This window comes from Protopterus annectens, chromosome 14.part0 (genome assembly GCF_019279795.1).
Source record: "Protopterus annectens isolate FY-2018-M chromosome 14.part0, PAN1.0, whole genome shotgun sequence".
Taxonomy (NCBI): domain Eukaryota; kingdom Metazoa; phylum Chordata; order Ceratodontiformes; family Protopteridae; genus Protopterus; species Protopterus annectens.
The window spans coordinates 954,672,028-954,696,697 of record NC_056748.1 but is presented as its reverse complement, the minus strand read 5'-3'; the positions used below and the strand labels follow the sequence as shown (position 1 = coordinate 954,696,697).

Here is a 24,670-nt window from a genome sequence, read left to right as displayed (position 1 = left end):
ACAGTGGGGAAAAGGCCATATATAACTTTTAGTGAAATGTGTTTCAGTGTATTGAGTTTTCAGTGATTTGTCATTTGACTTTCAGTGAAATGTGCTTTCAGTGAATAGTCCTTGACCCATATATCTATCTATATATATATATATATATATATATATATATATATATATATATATATATATATATATATACTGTCTTTATATAACAGATTAAACTCAGTACTTGCTTGCTTAATAAAATAAGATCAAACAGGCTTTATAATTAATAGGAAAGCACATGACAATTTATTTATATTATTTTCTTTGATTGATATTGCTAATAAAAACAAGAATGAATTATCTGTAATAAGCCTAGACATGAACAAAGCCTTTGACTCAATAAACTGGTCCTACCTGATTAGAAAATTAAAAGAATATAACTTTTCTAACGAATTCATAGAACTAATTAACAAGATTTATGTTAACTAAATATGATATGTAAAAATAGTCTCTTTCATATCTCGTCCATTTAATATTTTAAAAGGAATAAAACAAGGATGTTCACTATCCCAGTATTATTTGCACTTGCTATAGAATCTTTTGCTAATGTCATAAAACATAATATAAATATAAAAGGCTATAAATTAAATGAAAACCTTTCCCCTAAAATCCAGTTGTTTGCTGATGACATTTTAATCACTAGTGGAAATGTTGAAACATCTGTAAAGCATTTAATACAATCTATGGAATTCTTTGAAAAACTATCAGGGCTAAAATTCAATAAAAAACAAAAAAAAAACAAAGACATTACTAATAAAGATACAGATAACACATAGGTTGATTGCATTTAAAAACGTCAAATGGGGAAATTCTCAAATAAAATATTTAGGAATAATCATTGAAACAACCTATTAACAATAACAACGAATTATCAGCAACTAATTAATACTATCACAAAATTAATAGAAGCATGGAATCAATTATTCTTTACTTTTGAGGACAGGCTAACTCTAATTAAAATTACAGTATTACCGAAGATTTTATACATTAGCCAATCACTGATACTCCCCCTGTCAAAGCAATTATAAAAAAGTTAAACTCCACTTTAACAAAGTTCTTGTGGCACACAAAAAAGGTTAGAATCTCCCATCATTGGTACACTTTAAGTTGGGAAGAGGGAGGTATAGCTTTTCCTAACATTAAATTATATATTAAATCTCTGAGTATAAAAACAGTTTACATGTGATTAGATTCTTCTTTAGTCAGTTATAAATAGCAATAGAAATGTATTTGCATGGATTATAAAAGGTTATATATTGAATGAAAAGCAGAATTATATACTCTTTCCATTTATGAATCAACTTCTTTTATTATTTAAAAAATCATTAGCTATAATTAAATGCTAAAAAAATGCTAGATTTAAAGGAGAATGGACATACACATTGGCATCAATTCTTGTCAGGAAACAAAATGCATTCTGCTGACCATTTGATTGCAAAATGTTGCATAGAGAATAATAGTTGGTTAGATCTGCAAACATGTAAAGAATTTATACACACAATACCTGTTGCAGCACAACACAGATGAAATGGTCAGCCACATAAAATCCACAAATAACGTATGTTAAAAAGTTAAGTGCTTTTGTTCCAACATTTGTATGGAACTTCTTCAGAACTGACAAAATCATACTAAACCTTGACTTAAATACAATAAAAACAGTCACCTGACATACAATTCAATTAATCAATTATAAAACTTTGAAATGTTTTAATTGCAAAACAGAATTTAAAGAACAAGCTTCAAATACACTACTGTAGTGTCTGGTTGTGACCACACTTTTTCTTCTGTATCATCTTTTAAATTGCATGAATAGAAGAATAATCAGTTCAATTTCACCTCTAATGCAGCAGTTATGGCTCCTAATTATGAACAGTCATGATCTTTAAATGAAAAACTGAAATTAAGAGATCTGGCATTTCTATTGGTGCTGAGATTTTTGTGAATGTTTATTTTTTTAACGTGATTTTGTTCTTAATTTTGATTAGTTTGTTTTTTTATTTTAAATGTGTGTTTTGTATGCATTTTAGTGGTCTGAAGAAGCTGTTCTGTCCTACTGTGAAAGTGCTTACCATTTGTGTCAATAAATTATTGTTTTGTCAGTCATAGTAGCTTGGAGTTTTTTCTTTTAGCTTCTGAATTGGCTTTTACTTCATGCTTTTATTCTACAGTTTTTGTCTTGCTCTTGGATTTACTAGTTTTAGTCTAACTGCTGATACATGGCTGAAGGTACCTCTAAGGACCTAGATTTGAACTTGGCTCCTAGAATGGATTGTTTACAGCATTTATTATGTGTTGAGTTGAACCCCTTTTTATCATTGGATTTCCTTGATGAGCATGGTCCTGATGTTGTTAATCAAGACAGTGTAAGTGAATCTTTTCTGTTGAAGTTAAGAAACTTGGAGAATAATCTCTTTAAGCTTAAAAGTTACCAATGGTAGTGTCTATATTTTGAAGCTGCCATTCATTTTAAAGCATCCCTTGTGGTTTATGGATACGTAAATGCCCACTTATGGGAATACATATCATGAACATTTGAAGATTTGGCAGACTTTGAACATTGAATTAAGTATCAAGTATTTGAAATTATTTATAGAGTTTTTTCATCCTGTTGAACAGAGGCTTGTCTCTGATGTTAGAAGTTTACAAGATGAGATTTTTAAATTATAATCCAAGCTGACAAGAATGGAGTGGGGCAGGAAAAACCAAAAATATCCCGGTTATCAATAAAATTACTCTTTATTCACAATGGTCCAGACAGATAAGTGCTTTCGCTAAATAGCATCATCAGATCTTAAAATGTCTCAGCCCTGTACTAAATCTTCATATATACAAGTTTAAAAATCTCATGCCCAATCGGACCTTGAAAACAATTAACTCCCTTAAAGCTATATGACATTTATAGTAAATGTCATAGCAGTATCTATACAAATTTATTATAATATTAATAAACCTTATCAACGAAGTTTTCTAAAAAATGTATATAAAAAATTATATTGTCATATTACATATAACAGAAAAATAAAAAATATATATGATAACTTCAATTATAAAAGCTAGTTGTCCTGCTTCTCATGTATTAGACGATAGAAGGTTTAATTGTACAAATATATAACAAAAATGTCTAATAGACCTTTATGTGCTACTTACTGATTAATAAATGGACATATTACAGAGGTATACGTGTTTGTATATGGACAACCCATAGGCTGGCCAAGTACAAGGCACAATTGTTAAAGAATCAATATCCAAAATCTAACTGACTGAAATAAATAACTGGTAAGTAATGGTTACTTAATGTTTAATATTCCTACGTTTACGTAATACTGGTTTGATAGATGCCCTTTCATTCAGGCCCAAGCCTTTGTCCGCCCTTAGTTTTATAATCCAGTTCCCTTCTCTACATTCTGTGTGATTCCTTATATCACCCTAGCAGACACTAGGATTTATAACTTCAAGGGCTCTGAATAGAAACTGGTGTGTATCTCCACATTGCATCACATGTTTAGCCAAAGCATTATGTGTTGAACCTTTTTAACATGATAAATATGCTCACGTATCCTGTCCCTAAAGCACCTATTGGTCTTGGCTACATAGAAAGAAGAACAGACCTGACAAACTGCTAAATAAATTAAATGGATAGTCATACAAGTGGCAGTCCCTGTAATTAGAAACTTCTTTTGTAAATCTGGATGTAGGAATTCATTGTTAGTATCTATATATGCACAAAAATTGCATTGGCCACAAAGTGTGGTATGTCCATGATCTCTGGTCAACTCAACTTGTCTAGAATAACACAGTAGCCTTTTTAGATTCTTTTTATTTCTGAAAATAAAGCTGGGTTTTTCTCCAACTATATTTCTTAACTTATTGTCTGCTAATAAAACAGGCCATTGTTTGGTTATGATATGTCTGACATCTGTATGATCTGAAGTGAAAAATGTTGGAATCATAACGCAAGGTGAAGACTGGCCATGCCCTATAGTATAATTTTGAACTATAGGTCCAAAATACGGTGCTGCAGTATCTTTTCATAGTGTTGGAATTGTACCAAGTTGTTCTGTAATCTCTGCTTCTTTATAGCCTCTCACTAACAGCTTGTTTCTTAACCCTTGTAACTCTCCTATAAATCCAGTTTCTGTAGGATTGAGTCTAGAGGCTCTAATTCCTTGTCCTTTCATGATGTTCCTAAATACGTAGCTAGGGTGCATACTGGATCTCAACAAAAGAGCATTGCTATAACAAGATTTCCTATAAATGCCTGTGTTAATCGAACCACATGGTAACTTTTCTATGTACAGGTTAAGGAAATCTATCCTTGTACTTGACTTATTCATGGTGAACTTGAGATAATATGTCAAATTGTTCATCTTTGAAAATAGATTGTCCAACTCATGTTTCTGGCCATCCCATATAACAAAAAGATCATCAACAAAATGTCGATAGAATATAACATGTTCTCTAAATTTGGGAACCTGACAGTACAGTTTCCTCCCAGTAGGCCAAGAACATATTGGCATAGCTGTTCACACATGGGGTGCCCATTGCCACCCCATCCAGCTGCCTATATATATTTTCTTCAAATATAAACAGATTATTCTCCAGTACCAATTCTAAAAAGTAAGTAATACGTTCAATCTGTATTACTGTGTATTCACTATGTTTTTTCAAATATTCTATGATATATTGAATACTTATTCCATTGGGTATAATAGTGAATAGAGATTGTACGTCAAATGTGAACAGGGTCAGGCCTTCAATATCAATAATTAACTTAAGTTGTTCATATAATTCTCTCAGGAATTGTTTACTGTCCCTGATTACATAACTATTATTATTCAGTACTGGTCTCAGATATTTTTCCACATATACAGACATATGCTCAGTTGCCCATCCACCACCTGCTACTATCGGTCTCATTGGAGGGTCAGGTGTGTTTTTGTGAATCTTAGGGAGGCCATGTATCACAGGTATGAGTGGAGCTTTAATTGCCAAATACTCAAAAAGTTCTTTGTCAATAATGTGACCTTTATACATATCCGACAATGTATCCATAATAAACTTAATTATATCATGGACTTGATCTTTGGAGATTACTACATAATACTTATCTTCCAAGAGTTTGTACATTGTTTCAACATAATGGCTAGCATCCATGACTACAATTTTACCCCCCTTATCTGCAGGTCTGATTACTATAGATGATTCAGTCTGTAATAATTTCAGACTCTGTCTTTCTCTGTAACTGAGATTATCACTACATCTATATATTGAATTTTTATTCAAATTCTCATAATATGCATAGCATTCTTCTTCTGTTCATTTGAAGTAAGCTTCAACTAGGGGATGATTTATTGGAACAAACTGACTTAAGTTCCTAAAATTATATATAGTGTTCCCTTGTTCATTAATATTGTTGCTATTTTGCTCTCCAAACATTAGTTTCAACATGACATTCCTACAGAAAATTTTAAGATCTGTTACTAATCTGTCAAGTTACTATGACTTCTAGGGATAAAACTAAGGCACTTTTCCAATAAATTCACTTCATCCTGTGAAAGATTGTATTTAGAGATATTACAGATCAAGGAATAATTCTTTGACTCATTGTCAATGCAATGACATGCTTCAACTGGGGATATAATATGTTTTGAACCGATTTTGTATAGATACTGCTATGACATTTACTATAAATGTCATATAGCTTTAAGGGAGTTAATTGTTTTCAAGGTCCGATTGGGCATGGGATTTTTAAGCTTGTATATATGAAGATTTAGTACAGGGCTGAGACATTTTAAGATCTGATGATGCTATTTAGCGAAAGCGCTTATCTGTCTGGACCGTTGTGAATAAGAGTAACAAAACCAGAGCTTAGAGTTCTGGTAATCGGGAGGTATTGAACCAATCAGTTAATAGCGATTAGGGGTTCACGCTATATCATTTTAGCTATAGGTCTTGCATGTTTGCTTTTTTTATTAGAGGATGTATGTCTAAACGGTTTCACTTCATAATGTCGAATTATTGAAAGCTCGAAATTCAGTAACCCGAGACCATGAAGCTGAAAACCAGAATGCCGAAAGTGCATAAGAGCGAATTCAAATATCTCAAATCTGTGCTTATCCATTTCCAGTACGTCCCATGTAGTGTTATGGTGCCTGAAATGGCAGGTAAGTGAGTATTTGTGTGTGTTTTGTACATTGCGTGTGTGGGTAAGGGTAGAGAGGTGTAAGTGTGAGTGTGAGTGTTGGATTTGTTGGTGTTTGTGTATGTGTGATGTGTATTTGTGTGCCAGCGAGTAAAGGATGGTGTGGTGTGAGTTTTTTTTTTAATGTTATGTGCAACCTCAGAGTTGGTATATATAAGTAAGGGGTGTGGGGGGCATGGTTTGTGTGCTGTGGGTGGAATGGTGTGTATGTTAAGTGGTGTATGATGTATGGTGTATGTATGTTTGTGAGTGTGATTCGGGATTGTGGTTTCGGTGTTGTGAATGGTTCGACTTTATAGTCTTGGGTTACTGAATTTCGAACTTTCTGTAATTCGAGATTATGAAGTGAAACTGCCTAAACACACCATAGGATAATCCTGATAGGTGAATTATGGTAACTTATGATTGGAGAGTAATGTATTTGTTGACACTATCATATATTATGTATGAGGGGTACAGCCTATATAATGAAATGATTGGTGTAGCATTTCACTCTTCGTGAGGGGAAAAGATCTAATAATGCCTGAGATTAATCACGATAGGCAAATTATGCTCTTTAATGATTGGATGTAAATACTATGCATAATCTGCTGTTTTAAGAGGTCTGGTCTGTATTAACATTTCTATTGGTGCTGAGATTTTATTTGTGAATGTTAATTATTTTTAACATGTGATTTTGTTCTAAATTTTAATTGGTTTGTTTTTTCTTTTCAATGTATGTTTTGTATGCATTTTAGTGGTCTGAGGAAGCGGTTCTGTCCTACCAAGAAAGTGCTTACCATTTCTGTCAGTAAATTATTGTTTCATCAGTTGTGGTAGCTTGGAGTTTTCTCTTTTAGCTTTGGAAAAACTGAAATTGTTTGAAATGTTGCTCTTGAAATATAAAAAACAACAACTAGAGAATTCCTATTTAACTAAGAATGTTGAAGTGCAGTGTGTCCCACAGGATTAATGATTGTGGCACTTTCCTAATGGTGCCGCTAACAAATCGGACATGCTTAACAAATTATGTGCTGTTTTTGATAATGCTGTACTTGGAATTTTGAAAATCATGGCTAAATACAGCAATGTGGAATTGAAGCACTTATCTCAGCAGTTGAACTCTTTAAATAAATTAATCTGTGATGACCTGCTATTTAATCACCACGAGACAAACTCATTTAAGACTGTTGACTCTGTCTGCAATGCTGTTTTGCAAACTAAATTACTGAAATTTAAAAGGGACACTGAGGATTATGCCATAGATAGGGTATATCCTCATCCACCAGGTAGTCGTGGAAACCATGTATTTTTGACCAACCATCATGATCTAGATCAAGGAAACCAGCTCATTCCAGTGGAAGCTTCAACTAGAGGTCACAATTTGCACACACTCTCTTTAGACAAGGAACCAGTATGCAGATCAGAAAGAATAAAGAACTACCAGCAATGACTGAACAGTGATATACAGAAGTACCATAATGAACTTCATCACAGGAAGGGAGCTAGAGCAAAGAAGAATGCCTGTAGGAATCATAACCGGAATTAGGGGTTAGTGTTGGTTCTGATGATTTTAATGAGCACATGGATTTGAATATAGTGTAAAGCAATGAAAGAGGTTCTAAAATATACAAATATTATTCTAAAAACATTACTACAGCACACACAGACATTCTTTCTAAAAGTATCACCTTTGTTCCAGCAAGGAGAGTCTGTGTTTTCAGCACTTAATAGATTTAAAATTGCTTATTCGAAAATTAAATCTAGTGCTTTGGTTTAATAACAGTGACAGGGGAAAGTTGGTGAATGGACTTTATAGACCAAGTGTATTTAATCCTTTGCTACTGCACAATTTATGCAGTTTTGAAAAAGTCTGTGTTTTTGAGTTACATCAGTTGTTTGAGCAGCCATGTAAGAAAAAAATATAAAAATTTAACCAACATTGAAGTAATTTTATTGCATGACTGTATAGATGATCCTAATATTCTGGCTATGAAACCTGACAAGGAAGAGGGTTTGGTAAAAATGGATCATGTTGATTATACCAACCATATGAATAGCTTATCATTGGATGACACATATGAAAGTATATTGAAAAATGAAATACAGATTGCCTATTCTAGAATTGATCTATTGTTGGAGGATATACTTTTACAAGGTCAGGTTTATAAGGATGAATATGATTTTATGTCCATTGATGTACCAGTGATTGCTAGTATTTATGGCATCCCAAAATTACACAAAGACATTGTACATCTCCCCCTTCTGATATGTTGCTGATGCCACTCGATCCAATACATTTTTTATTGCAAAGTTATTGGATATAATTGTGAAGAAAAGTTAAGGCAAATTAGATCATATTTGTAAGGGCTCATAGCATTTTTGGAGTTGTTGAACAGTAATGCCTTTCATCCAAGTGTGATTTTTATGATTTTATGACTATTGATGTACACAGTCTATTTTCTTCCTCATGATACTGGCCTCAGTTGTTTGAAAAACAATTATTCAAACATTTTTATTTGGGGATAGATAAAATCAACTCTATGGTGGTTGTGATGGAAATCATTTTGAAAAATATTTTTTTTATTTTTTTTGGGCCAGTATTTTAGACAGACAATGGGGGGTGGCTATGGGTGCAGCATGCACCTCCATATTTGCTAATTTTCTTATGGCGAATGGGAGGATTTATTCATTTTAACAGTAGTTTTGCTCATTGTTGACCTTTATATACCAGATTTCTGGATGACATTTTTTTTGTTATGGAAAAACACAGAAGAAAAACTCCAGGAATGTTTGGTTTACATCAAAAACACTGTGTAGTTTTTGAAATGTTCATATTATTTTGATTTTAATAATATCTCCTTTTTGGATGTTGAAGTTTGGAAAGCTATGACAGGTAACAGATTTGTTTCCAATATCTATCGTAAACCTATATTTACCAATTACTACTTAGACTTTACTAGTTGGCATTAGACAAAATATGTGGTCAAGGGCCAGTTGGTGTGCTTGGCCAGGATTATTTCTGATTTGGTTACATTTTATGATGAATTTGACAAGTTAATGATTATATTTAGTACTAGGTTTTACCCAGTCAATTTCTAAAATGAGATAAGTTAGGAAGTGGTAACAAAGAGGATGTAGGGTATATATTCTCCTATTTTGAACCAAAACCAATTCTCCTGGGTTTCTGGTTCAACACAAATATGTAGAATGGAGTTCAATAGGATTTCTTTTATCTCTACTTATTCTTTAGACAGTAGTGTTGTCATTGAATGTATTAAGAAAAATTGGAATTTATTTCTTGCTGATCTAGAGTTGACTAATAAAACTGGGGAGCGACCCTTTTTTTATTTATAGAAGAAATCATTCATTGAAGTGTTTATTGGAAAATAACAGGAAGAAAAAAGTATTACCTGAGAGATATAGTACTATTAAATGTGGTTCCTGTTCACAGTGTACTCACTCACTCACTCACTCACTCACTCACTCACTCACTCACTCACTCACTCACTCACTCACTCACAGATGGTGCAGTGGTGCAGCGGCAGTGTTGTCACCTCACAGCAAGAGGTCCTTCAGTTCGATTCTCAGCTGGGGTGCCTTCGGTGTGGAGTCTGCATGTCCTCCCTGTGTTTGTGTGGCTTTCCTATGGGTGCTTCGGTTTCTTCGCACATTACACAAAACATGCATCTGGAGCATTTCTTTCTGGGCCTCCACTGAAAATTGGCTTCATTCCAAGTCAGCCTTTCCTAGTAAACCAATCTTAAATAAATAAATAATTAGTGGAAGCAGCTTCAGCATTTGGCGGGAAACATATATGATTGGTGGATGGTATAACTGTGACTCTAAAAATGTGGACTATTTGGCACTGTGCTGATTTTACCCAGCTTATTATGTAGGTAAAACTTCAAGGAAGTTTAAAGACTGCATATATAAGTACATTTTAGACATTAAAAAGAATAAAATTACAAGTGCTTTATATAAGCATATAATGTTATTAAATTCTCACAAATTTGGATTTTTAGTAATAGATCAAGTCAAGAAACCCCCCCAGGTTAGAATTGTGGATGTTCACTTGAATCTGTATAAATTACAATGGCAGTTGAGATTAAATGTAACAACACGCCCTGGGTTAAATGAAGCTTGTTCTTTAAATTCTGTTTTGCAATTAAAGCATTTTGAAGTTTTGTAATTGATTAATTGAATTTTATATCAGGTAACTGTTTTTATAGTATTTAAGTCAAGGTTTAGTATGATTTTTGTCAGTTCTGAAGAAGTTCCATACGAATGTTGGAATGAGAGCGCTTAACTCTTTAATAAACTTTACTTGTGGATTTTATTTGGCTGACTGTTTCATCTCTGCTGTGCTACAACAGATACTTTGTGTCCTTAGTTGCTTTATACCTGTTTCAGGTTCTTGTTATGTAAAGAATTTATACAAGATAAAATCAAAGTAAGATTCAATACACAAAATACTCAGGATTCCTAAAATTCTAAATCTCTTATTTAATATTAATAACAAATCATCTAATAATATTTCTTCATAATTAATAATTTACAAAATCCTAAGAATTGAATTAGCCTTTTCTCATTCTGGTCACACTCAACTAAAACTGATAATGATCCGATAATAATAAAAAGCTAATATTGAAATCAGTAAGCAAAAACAACATCTCCATACTGCAAAATATTTACATGGAAATTTATACTTAGAAATTTTCTCACACCTCAAAAGATAGCAGTTATATATAAATTAGAAAACACAAAATGCTGGAGATGTGAGATAGACCAAAATGCTGATTGGCAACATGTGATAATTCATTGTAAAATAGTTCTTCCCTTCTGCACTGACTTCAGAAACCTTTCTAGGGCATTGTGGTGAGATAAGTGTAACATCACAGATTCCCCTATATTATTTAATGCACCTATACCAGAAATGATTCCAGTATTGCAAATCCCTATTCTTTGGAGTATTTTAGTAGTAGCAAATTAAATTATTACAAAAAAAATGGAAAATGGAAAATGAAGACTACTATCTCATTCAATAATGAGTTTATTTGTTTAGCAAAATCAGTATGCAATAATGAAACACTTACTATAAGAATGTGATCTAAAAATGTGACACATAAATGATTATTGTTTTTTTAAAAAAACAAAATTTAAAAAAAAAAAAAAAAAGAAATGGATTGCATGGGGATACATTATTTTGAAGATGTAATTTAGCAGTCAGAATGTAGTAAAAAAGTAACACACTGGATCAGAACCAAAACTACTAGTTTATTGATTAACAGCGATCTGGTACCTCGGCAATTCGCTTTCAAGAATCACAATCAAATAATATTCAGCCATTTTTATAGTCACAGAAACAGCAGGCAATCAATGAATGTGGCAATCAAATAAAACAATTAAGTGTTAAAGGCATAGAATTACCAACTTTACAAACACAAATACATCACCAAAATTTGATACCACTAACTGGTGCCAATATATATATATATATATATATATATATATATATATATATATATATATATATATATATATATATATATATATATATATATATATATATATATATATATATATATATATATATATATATATATTTTTTTTTTTTTTTCTTTTAAATATTCTTAACATCTCACTTTATCACTAAATACAAAATATATTTAAATAAATGTAAAAATTTATTTCCTGATTAAGACATAAGGGAGATAAAGTCTTATCTTTAAGAATAAACTTTGTCTCCATTTCCAACAATTTAGCTATATAATCACCCCCCCTCGGGTAAGAAGGGTTTAGCAAGTACACAATAAAAAAGCCCAGCATCATTTCATTCATGTACATCATTACCCATTAATAACATGGCCTAATAAATTTCTAATCCACAGACACACACTACAGTGACCACACGGAAATATTCCACACATCAAACCTTCGTTGTCTCTGGATTCAAAATTATAATTCAAAATCTCTTTCAAATTCTTACCCCTACAAAAAGAAAAGGTAACAAGTTTCAGAAAAAGATCACCGATGTTTTCGTCCTCAGATATCAAATACCAAATATCAATATCAACATCAACTAAAATATGTGAAAAGGATGAAAACTTACTAACAAAATAAATCTTCTCACCACCAACTGGATAGTCCATCCTTTCTCCCAGGTTGCTACCCTTGTGTGCCTTTAATGTACAACCTTTAAGTACACATTGCTTAGCAACCTGAATTTGTTCCTCCAAATACCCTCTATTCTTTAACCTTAACTGAACTTTATCAAGCTCAGATAACTTTAGGTGAACATTACTGGTATGGTCAAAAATTCTTTTGAACTCCCCATAAGGTAAAGAATCCAACAGGTGCTCAGGATGCATGATAGTAGCATGCAGAAATGTATTCACAGATGTTTCTTTTGTAAATGGTCTATATCCAATGTCTGTCCTTTCTCCAAACAAAACAACATCCAAAAAGGGCATACTTTTGACATTCAACTTATATGAAAATTTAAGACCATGATTATTATTATTAAGCACTTCAAAAAGTCATTAAATTCACTTGATTCACCTTTACATATCATAATAAGATCATCTATGTATCTATTGTAAAGTATCACCCTATTCCTAAAAAACGAGGTAGAGTACATAAACCTTTTCTCAAATTGTCCCATATAGAGCACAGCCATCCATATAACAGCATCCCATACAATTTCAAATGCTTCTCTAATGCACTTGCATTAGTGATTGCTAGCAAAACAGCTACCAAAAACTCAAACTGCAATCATTTGGAAAAGCACAGATTTGCATTCACTTGGGAGGGGGGTGCTGGGGCTTCACTCTCCCCATAATTCCTTACTTAAATATACTGTCACCATAGCCATATGACCAAGACCAATGGACTCATCTTTTTACTGGTTGTATTCACCTTAGAAGGTCAGGCTATAGCACAAATTCACAATATTTACATTCAACAGAATGTGACAGGTAACCCAGAGATCAACAAAATGAGAGGCCAGTCACATAAACTGCAACCCTATAGATATGGTCCCAAATTCATACTGCTAGAAGATTGGAGTCTCTTCTTAACTGTGACTTTCAGTCATTTAAACTGTTAATAATAACAGTAATAATAAAATAATAATAATAATAATAATAGTAATAGTAATAATAATAATAATAATAGTAATAGCAATAGGAATAATAACTCAACAAGCATCTCTTTTTCCTTATTTAATGTCATTCAGTGTTGAAGCATATCGTGTGGGTTCATTATATTAAGGTAAATTGCATTAAAGTATAATTTTTTTAGTTTTAATTAGAATCCAATGAAGCACAGATTATATTAATAAACAGTAATTACCTTGAACATATTTCTTTTTATGCTTTATGCTTGATGGTGAGCTAATATGGTATGTAGATGCTTCATTTAGCAAAGTTTGAATGAACAAAAACATATATATATAGGTGTACTGAAATTAAATCAAACACCCAAAGCTCGACTTTGCAAATGTCACCACACTTCTATACAGGCAATGAGCAACAATCTCAGTGATGTAAAACTTAGACACTCCCCACACCCCCTACGGAAAGGGCATACTTCCCTACCCCAAGAAATGTGTGGCACATCTGTTGACTGTCTCTGTAGTCAGCCATATTTTGTTGGCTAAACAGGTGCCAGCAAGTGATAGATTCAATATAGTTCACAGGAGAGAGAGAAAAATATTTCTGCATGAAATATTATTAAATATTTGGATGATAAAATAAGTAAATGAGATATTTATTAAAACATTTAATTATCATAGATAACCTGGAGAAAATTAAAGATTGAAGTGCTTGTACAAAGTTCCCATTTTCAAGGAAATCCTACAGAAGGGAGTCACTGAGACAGATGCCTGGTATAAGAGCCATCACCTCAAGCTCAATGCCAAAAAGTGCATTGTCATCCCCTTTGGTAAAAACTCTGTTCCCATGAACTACTACATAGACAGCAGTCTACTTAACACCGGATGTGTGATAAGAGACCTTGGGACCCAGGTGGACAGTAGTCTGTCCTTTGATAGTCACATCGCCACAGTAGTCAGGAAGTCCTTCTATGTGACACACTTCATTATAAAAGGGTTCTCATCCAGGAAAAAAGAGGTCATTGTTCCCCTCTACTCGATACTCATTAGACCCATTGTGGAGTACAACGCCCTTTTTGGAATGTACCTCACAAGACATCTGCAGCAGCTGGAAAGGCCACAAAAGTACCTCACAAAGAGGATTACTGGCCTCAAACAGATGCCCTACACTGACTGTCTCAAAAAACTCCAGCTTTACTCTGTAGCATATCGCCTACTCCGAGGTGATCTCTGCCTAACATATAAAGCTATGTCAAACCCAGAGCTATTGGACATGCTACACCTAAAGAAATCCCAATCCCTCTGAGCTACATGCTCTAGGGACCTAAACCTTGTAACCACAATAAACAGGACATGCTGAGGGGATAGATTCCTGTCCTAGAGACTTTCCATACTCTGGAACAGGCTACCCATCTATGTCAAGCAAAGTTCTTCATTAGCACTCTTCAAGAAAAATCTTGATGAGTGGATGGGAAATAGGAAATACACCCCGGCTCTGCTCGACAGTGGCACAGGAAAATAACTTTCTTGGGTGGCGTAAACCAGGGCACCTTGTTGGCTAGACTTACGTAGGCCCTCGGGCCGATAGCCTAGTACCTACCTATGAACCTATGAACAGAATACCTTGTATTTCTAATGAATATCTTGTCTATTGAAATATAAAATATAGGTTAATAACACAAAACATTTTAAATTACATGATAAAGGTAATGCAGCCAAAACAAGGGGTTGTTGAAAATGTTTTATGAAAACTAAAATATGAGAATACTTACAAAGTGTTAGCCAGTAAAAAGTAGTGACATGGAATTAAAATATAAGTGGTGGCCTGATGGAAAGGCTTTTTTGAAAACACGCATTTAACTTTCTTGTAACATGATGAAGCAGCAACCATATTAATGAGCAACAATTAAGAATACTAAATCAGCGACAGAGTGTTTCACTGTTTTCTTTGTTCACTGTTATATTAAAAATCAGTAGTACATATTTTGCAAAATAATACAAATGATCAGTGTTAGACAGAAAAGCAATCGATGCACCTAAAATTTAATGATGAGGATGTGCAGAGTTAATTGTCTCCATTGTAATAAGACAGTAAGATGAAATGTGACTAAATATAGAAAGAAAGAAATTTAGAGAGTTATTTAGATAGATAGATGCAATAGCAGAACAGCTGGTCACTGATTATTAATTATTATGGGTCACTTACAAAACACAGTACATGTCCTCCTGCTATTTGCTTGTATTTCCTCTGCATACTCTTTTTTCTTCCAACATTCCAAGGACATGCAGTAGGTGGATTGGGCACTCTAAGTTGGCCACATGCATGAGTGTGAGTGCATAACTGGGGCATAAAAAATAACAGCAGCAGGGCTAGCCACCTGGAAGTGTGAAACTTGGCTGTAGATGATTGTCACTGTTGAAGCGACACCCTGAACCCATGTGCAAAAATGGGAAAAAGGGGTTGTGGATGCATGGCTGGCCGACTGGATTAGTTCCCATTGATCAAAGGGGTATTTTTTTTATAATTTTTGCATTATATAGGAGATACACTTGGAACTGTTATAGCCTAGTGGCCATAATCATGGGATCCACAGATCACATATATGTAGTAAGTGATTAAGGAGTGTGATGAAAGCACACCAGTCATGCTACTTCTGCCTTACTGACTACAAAGAAAGATACATTAAAGGTACTGGAGATATCTACATGACTAAAGAAATTATTAAATACTTCACATCCAGTATTGGTTATTATGACCATAGCTGTAAACACATTGTATCAAAAGAGATGGCTTTCCCAAGTATAAGATGTTAGGGGGGAGGACCGGCAGGTGTTGACAAAATAAAAGTACAATACCTACATTTATTGATGAAGCCATGAGGATATCAATGCTTTATACAGGAATATGGATACTGCAATGAGGTTTTAATTTGTGCTTTTGTGAGGGGGTGGTACCATTTTGGGGTCCAGATGACTTTCTTGTGATTCTGATTATGGAGAGAGGTAATACAGATTTGCAATAAATGTAAGCCAGACTGAGTATGAGTGCAGAAACAAGTACTGAGAAGGTGATAGATGAAGTGATGTAATGAATACAGTAGTCATGCTAACTGTGCTTTGTTGACTCAACAGTCTGTGGATGCTTCAGCATTTAAAAATATGTAAAATTAGAGGAATATATTAAGATTTCCTCTTACATTGTTTTAATTCTGATAGGTGTCAGGGCTGATTCTTTTGCAGGAAGGATGAGCAAGATATAGACTAGTAGAGAATGTAAAATAATTGATGTCTGAATGCATAGGAAAGTACAATGCACATTAATTAGATCTGTGATACTAATTTTGGTGTTGCCTTTCCAGCTGACCTGTAAATTGATAGATAAAGAATGAAAGCATGTAATAGACCGGACACATGTTCATATCATATAACATTTGCTAAAGAAGGTAAATTGGCAGAGGAAGGTTGCTTTTTAAGAGAAGAAGTGGCGGGGAAGGTATTGCTAGAATTTCAGCATAGGATTTTAATTGGTAATGCAACAGGCAAAGATACCAGTTTGCTGAGAGAGGTCATGAGACGTGACTTTATAACTAAAGGTATTAATACAGATAGGCTCCCTTTTAGGAGAAACTTATTAAATATTATTAGTAAGATTTTTCTACAGGATTGGTAAGATTTTAATAACTATTACTAGTAGGGAATGGACTTTTCTTTTCCAATCTATAACATGATAGTTTACCCAGTTCCAGGTCTGCTGCTGTTTTTTGTGCTTATTACACTTAATCAGAGAGAATGGAGAGAGTACAGAAATACTTCACAAGACAAACTAAAGGTCTGAAAACATTAAATTACACTGGTAGATTGCAGGATCCCATCACTTTATATAAGTTATTATAGATTTGTTGGAGGTGGCTTAATATTTCTTTATAAATGTGTGCATGATTATTATTATGGCGCAAGTGTTGGAATTAATATAGGGGAATGGTTATCATCTGCAAAAAGTAATTTCTTGCTTGTTCATATTAAACCCAGTAAGACTAATATACTGGGGAACTCTTTTCATAGCATGGCTGGAAGATGACAGAACAAGAGACACTGAAATTATTTAAAATGGGTTTGGACAAATGGGTAGGGAATAATGTGTATATTCATAGTTATTTAGGTGGCAAACTCCTCTAAGGCATTTTGAGGCTATGCATTTGATGTCTTAGCACTGAACGTTGAAGATTAAAAGAGAATGAGCAGCAGTAATGAAAAGCGAGTAAAGATATCGATTATGTAATGATGTAATCTGGTGCAAAAGTGCAGATATACAAAGATCGTTACATATTTTGTTTCATTAGCGTGTTTATAAAGATATTAGATCAGATAATGATATAGCCAGCTTTCACCAAATGCTAAGGAAAGTACTGGTGTGAGACTAAAGAAAGAATGCAATTTCTTTCCATAATGAATGTAATTAAATGTTCAGCAGATGCCCTTGAAGAACAGAATGATGTTATTTTAGCAACAATAATTGCACTACAAGGATAAATGTGAATGTTGTTATTATCCAAGGAATTCGAAATAAATGCAAAGTGAATTATGGAATAGAAAATGATACACTATAAACATGTTCATTTTTATAACAGCAATAAAATATCTGTTTAAAAAAAGAGAAGAAGATCCAAGACGGGCAACCTTATCCAAGATACGAATAAAGAAGTCAGACCCAAAAGTAATTCAGAATGTTATCGGTACTGGAATGAAAAACAACACTTTTCCAGCCTATTCTACTGATATTATATCTAAATCAAGTCATGAGATGTTGCAAGTGTCTCTAGTGGTAACTTATTTAGAGCAATATTCAACAGACCACGACTCTGCTATATCCACACAAACGAAGTTTATTAGAGCATGTTCTAATAAACATTACTTGTGTGGATATAGCAGAGTCGTGGTCTGTTGAATATTGCTCTACGATTCTTTTTGGTGGACTTTTTCAGAGCAATTTTCTTCCCGTTTTAATTGGTTTTGGTAACTTATTTAGGATAAACTTAGAGTAAAATCCTATTTAATGGCAAAAAATAAAAGAGCGATTTTTAAGGGAAAGAATAATACTTGTGCAATGTTTGAAAGGAGATCCAGTCTAGAGAACTTGTTTTCTTGATTTCTTTATTAGTTCTAGTACAGGCAGAAAGGCATATTTCTTTCTACTATATACACTCCAGTTATCAAAATATCAGAATGAAAGTTTAGACGTAACCCTTCAAGACAGGAGGAATATAATTTCTCCCTGATTTCAACTGACTCACTGTCTAGTATATAGGACAAGATCAGAAAGGTGGCAGGAGGAAAGTATTTACTTTCCCACTGTTTCTTCCATTACCACTGTTTCTCTGTTATCAATCACACCTGAAAGCAATGTAATAGCCAATGGGAAATTCTGTGGATTTAATGCGTGGTGTTAACCAGGTTTCAAATAATGCTTAAATATCAGTATTATGGCTTTGAACCCACAGCTTTACTTCTGCAGCTCAGGTTGTGATGCCTCCAGCACAGAGGTGAGTGAACTGAAGATGCCTGGAATTAATTGGAGTTGATCTGCAAAGTTTCCAAAGGAGGCAAAAAAAATGTTTGCAAGAAGACAGCCCATGATATTGCCAAAGGTTCCCAGCAGCAAGATATGTGATAGAAACCAGCATTTGCACAGCTAGAACTGTCACTTGGATATATAATCAGAAGCCACACTACCCATAAACACCTAGTATAGTGAATTCTATTAAGGCTGGAGCAAGCCTATGTGGTATTAGTCTTGACTCAGAGACAGAAAAAATAGTCCTCTGGAATATGTTAGGTTGTGCAATAGAAAATGGAATATTTTAAAGTTAACATATCTTACTGCATTAATTAAATTTAAGATTGTGAGTAACACAGAACAGAATTGTCATAGACACCAGCTAGCATAAATGGATATGTAGGGACACTACAAGGCAGAAATGCAGTGTGACAATTTCTGCTATTCCAGCTTTGACAGATACAATTATTGTGGAGCTGACTGATATAAGTCAATTTACCTCGGCTGCATTGTCCTTCCTGAGTGTCAATAAATTTCTTTGGAGTTTTTCAACATGCGTCATTTGTTTCTTCCAGCTATTTTCTGAGGACTGTATGTTCTTGAAAAGATGGTACTCTGCTTCCTCAGCTCTGTGCGTGACTTTCTGTTATGAGTATCATGCAAAAAAGGAGGATATTAGATTGTTTTAGGTACTTACAGTAAGCATTACAAGGACAGATAACATCTGTTGTATAGGGAACAAAAACATCTACAAAGTACTTATTTGCACTTGCTTTCAACTTGTCACTAACCACCTTAAGTATATTGTTGGCTACAACACCCAATAAATACTTTGCAACCTTCAATATATCAACCAATTATTCTCTATCTTGTATTCTTCTCTAGTTTCTCGTCTATTACTGTATAATTAACTTATACATTTCTTATTTTACTTCTGTGACTGTATAAACAGAATTACCTAGACATTAGCACACTGGATTTAAAGTTTTTTTTTGTGTATCTCTGCTTCAGTTGTAAGTTCTTTTGTATCTCTGCTACAATTGTAATATTAAAACCTAATTTTGATTATCCCATTTAAGCAAATGTTATATTTCCCGGTCATCAAATGTCAATAAATAAATAAATGAATTGTGTCAAGGGCGGCTTCTACAAGACATGCTGAGTAGTTTGGAAATAGCCTACATGTTCATGCAAAATTTCTCCAGGTGAGACTTTATTTTTACATTACTACAACCATTGGTGGATTCCATTATCTAGAACAAATTAAATGGTGATGTGAAATAAACAACAAGCTTCTAGACATGGAGCTTTTCAGATAAAATCAAAGATCACGCAAAGCACACAGCAATTTAGTCATCTAAGCATATGTACAGAGGAAGGTGGAACCTAATGTAGTAAGGAGAAGGAAAGATCACAAAAACTGTTTATAAAGACAGATCAGGATACGTCAGAAGCAAGATTACTGTGCAGTGTTTGGTTGTGTATTGCTACTTTCTGTTTTGTTTTTGATATGTACAGCTTACTGCTATCTGTTATCTGTTATCTCTTTTTTGTGAATGAATTCACCCAGGCAGTACCTGCAAATGGTTGGTTGTAATCAGTTAACCACCCCTTTAAACAAAAAAAATATATAAGTGCATTTTACAGCAAAATTCCAAACCAAATGGTTCTGTTGCATGGTTACTTTTACTTGGATTTCAGAAAATATTTAAGTTTATTAAGGTGCTTTAGAAAGCAGCATAACAATATATAAATAAAAACAATTAAAACATGTTAAAACAGAAATTATAGAAAGCACAGCAGTAAACCAATATAAGTCATAAGCAACATTCAAAAATGTATTGTTAAGAATATTTTAAAACTTACCAAGGCGAGTGACTTCCTCAGCCATTGGGAATGAGGTTCCCGTGCAGAACAACCTAATAGAAAATAAACTGAGAAACTCAGCCCCAGCATGGAAGAAAGCCTTGGATGACCATAAGGCAGCAACAGTGCCTTTAGCTGTGATGAACCCAACTTGTGAGGAGGTAAATTTATGAAGAGCAGAACATTAAAGATGCTACCAAACTGGCAGCCAACGTAGGCCATGCAGAATGGGAGTAATATGCTAGTAACTATTAATACTAGTAAGTGACTGGACTGTAGAATCATGCAGCAGATGTTACCAGCCAGTGTTAAGAACCAATAGCTATACAGCATTATAATAAACAATAGGGGAAGAGGCCAGGGCATGAACAGTCAGAGAGATGTCTTCTGGAGGAAGACTTTGTTCAGTATGAGCAAAGGTCCTTATATAGAAACATGAAGATGTCACAGCAAAGGACAATAGGCCCCAGCATGTCAATCTTTTGTCAAGTACCACACCTAGGTCTCTCATCATTTACCTGAATTTTATCTTATTACAACCATAAACAGTTGGTAGTTTTAAAAAAAATGGTTAGAATCTATAGAACTGATGTGATCAGGCATGAACATTGTTTTGGATGTGTTCAGCTGAGGTGACTACTTGTCACTAAGACACATTCTAGATCTTTAGGAACCTGCAGTAGATATCCTGTCCTGAGAGAAGAAAAGGTAAAGCTTGACGTGATTAGCATACAAACGATATTGAAAACCTTTCCATCTAATGAGTTCTGCCAGTGCTGGTACATATATTTTGAGCATTAAAAGACCTAACATGGAGCCGTGTAGGACACTGGACATAACATAGTGAATGGTTGAAGTGTTTAGCCCAGAAGTAATCTGCTATGTCCTAAAAAGGTAGTAAGCACACCATTTCAGGACAGTATCAGTAACCCCAGAGATGGCCCAAAAGAATTGCAGGACTTATGTCAAAAGAAAAGGGGAGCCAATCCAAAATAATGTCCCTGATTCACCGATTCTTCACCATTAGGAGGTCCTTAAGAATGTGTACGAGGGAAGTCAGAATATTGGGACAGACTATGAGCTTGATACCACTGCAGGACAAAATCAATCCGTGTGTAAACAATCTTCTAAATGGATGATCTAAGGGTGTTTTTTATCACAAGTACTGGGTTCTTATTAAACTTGTTCAAGATGATGGTCACTAAGCCCTTCTTTAGTTCACATGAAAAACCCAACTATGCTCAAGAAGAGGGGAAGACCTACTGATTCTTAGGAGTGACCATGTCACAACAGATAAAAATCCATAAAATATCTAGGTTTGTTCATCCAGAGGGATAAGACTGTGACTATGGACCAAGCAGGCCAGGTTTAGCTAGCTGACTAGTCACCTGGAGGAGGTGGAATGGGGAGAAAGTCTAGTAATGATGAGGTGATGTCTGCTTGTCTGCATTTAGGGGAAAGGATGGAGCTTGTCTATCTGGATTTGCATTCAGCATTACAAATTCCATTGGAGGCTTGGAGACACACTGAGGCTGCTGTCATGAAAACACTGAGTGAGAGGTCACCACATTTGCCAAACGGCTGCTCACGGTATGCTCTCTTATAGATGTTGCTTGCATGGGCACAAGAAGCAGAACATTAAGAATTACACCTATACATACACTCAAGCATGCCCATAAACACATGCACATTATTGCAGTTTGCTTAGATTGTGGTATATTTATATTTGTGTATGTGCATACACTCAATCATGCACATACACACATTTGCATAAATAAACATATGACAATCTAAGCAAGCTGCAATATGATGACCATCCCTGGCTAATCCACTCTGCAGTCATTACAAGGTACTCTGGCCTTCTGGCCTTCTCACAGTGAAGATGAAAAAAGTAAACCAGCAAACTGTGAGACTAAAATCATAAATGTATTCAGTAATGCAATGCACAAACAAACCGGTTTTCAGCTGGTACACAATACAGCCTTCCTCAGTGTAAATTGAATCCATTTCAGATAGTCTTTTATACATGCACTTAATTGAATCAAGTATGTGATTGGGTAATCAAAATTGTTCATTTAATCCAGGTGGAAATAAACCACCCAGTTTAACAATCCATTTATTCTCCTTTGTGTCAAGAATGGAATGCCACCCTGCTTTGTTGGATTTATTCCCTTTCATGATATCTATAACCATGAAACTAAACTTGGCAGATGAATGTTTTATGGAATGTTTATATAAAGCACTGCTTTTTTTTTATTCTTCATGTCACTGGTGTGTTCAAAAATTCTCAGTCTGCTGATTTACAGTTTGCTGGATTACTTTTTGGGTTTTGGATTCTACACTACCAAAGCTGTGCAGTTGCCTTTCGTGCAGGGGGAACTCTTCTGATGTACCTCAGTGAAGATGGACATAACTGGGATATGTTCAAGGAGACTGTGGGAAAGAGACGAATTGAGTTTTAAGATGGTGAAAGGGGGCTGAAGTTAGAGTTAGCTCTCACTGTCATGTAAGGATATCAAAGCTCCTGGATCAAGGGATGATAGCTTGCGTGTGTGTTTGAGGAGGGAGCTACCTTTAAAAAAGTGAAATCAGCTGATATCATGTCCATCAAGCTCAGTAAATTCATTGTAATCAGGAGTTAAAACTCATTTCATTTCCCAGTGTTCCACTTGAGAGACACCTCTGTTGTATTGAATGAGCCAAAAATGCTATTTCAGGTGATTAGCAGGTAAAATAATCTGGTATGATTCATCACTCACACAACATTTTCCACAGAAGGATGTGAGTTGGCTGCTCTTTTAAATACAGATAAACTTACATAATTGGCAGTGGTTTCAGTCCCCATGTTAGCCTCACTTATAATCTTAGTTAGTAACAGAGGAGGAAAATAACAAACCACAACCCCAAACTTGGCTTTGTCTAAACTAGGGAAATTAATTATAAGCAATCCGGTCATCTCTGCTACCATAAAATGAGGACTCCAAATCTCATCCAATTTGCTTTTAGTAATAAAGCAACCAACTGGCCTGAAAAAATATTGGGTTTATTCCAGATGGACTACTAACAGCATTTAAGTCCAGGGGCCAAAGATGACCAGTGATGCCCAGGTCCATTATCTCTGTTCCTTTGATGCAGCAGAAGTGGTCAGAGACTTGAGCAACCTACCATTTTAATTCATCATGGCATCTGGTCACTGCAAGAGATGAACCAAGTAAAAGAAGCATCTCCAATGCCCCACTCCGTATCACCTCAAAATCCACAATAACTTCTAAGGTATAATGAGATGTACTAGGCTATAATAAGCTATACTGCCCCCCCCCCCACGACTGAAACAAAAAACTGCAGAGTAACAATGTGATCATTAGCACAGAGAATGAATCAATAAGCAAGTCAAATCAAATAAAAAAATGGTGATTAAAAGAAGCAAATCAAACATGCATATCAATACTGAAATGCCATTCAGGAAATATTGAGACAAGCAGTGTTTGAATTATGCCATTCTTGAACAGACTGTAGCTCAATACACAAATGACACTAGTAAGTAATGAAAACAAATACTTAACATTTTGAACCCTGGCTGATAAGTGAGATGGAGTTAAGTCACAATGGTAAGAGCTCTAATACTGGATCTAACAGGACCTTGGGAAGTAATAAAGTTATTAAAAATCCAAGGTAGTTGGCTGTTTGGTAAACCTGTATTTGTAGCAGCAACCATGCACCTGGAGCAGAATTTATATCATTGTCAACAATAGATCCATGGTTAATAAGTACGGTATTCAAAAAAACAGGATGTACACAGACAACAGATCAAACCATAGTCCAAACCTGCACAAAGTTAGGCAGGCAGTAGAAATAATAGGAAGTAATTAGAGGAAGTAAAGATAAATGATATACAGGCAGAATAAATGGCAGGTTAAAG

The 24,670-nt window shown here is 34.4% G+C and overlaps 1 protein-coding gene across 1 annotated transcript in view; it reads right to left on the bottom strand.

Moving 5' to 3' along the window:
* Positions 1-24,670, bottom strand: part of LOC122789362 (trichoplein keratin filament-binding protein-like) — an 823,181-nt gene that overhangs the window by 279,236 nt on the left and 519,275 nt on the right. Inside the window, exon 11 of the mRNA XM_044056751.1 lies at positions 19,385-19,528. Coding sequence (XP_043912686.1) covers positions 19,385-19,528 — 144 coding nt within the window. The remainder of the gene's footprint in view (positions 1-19,384; positions 19,529-24,670) is intronic.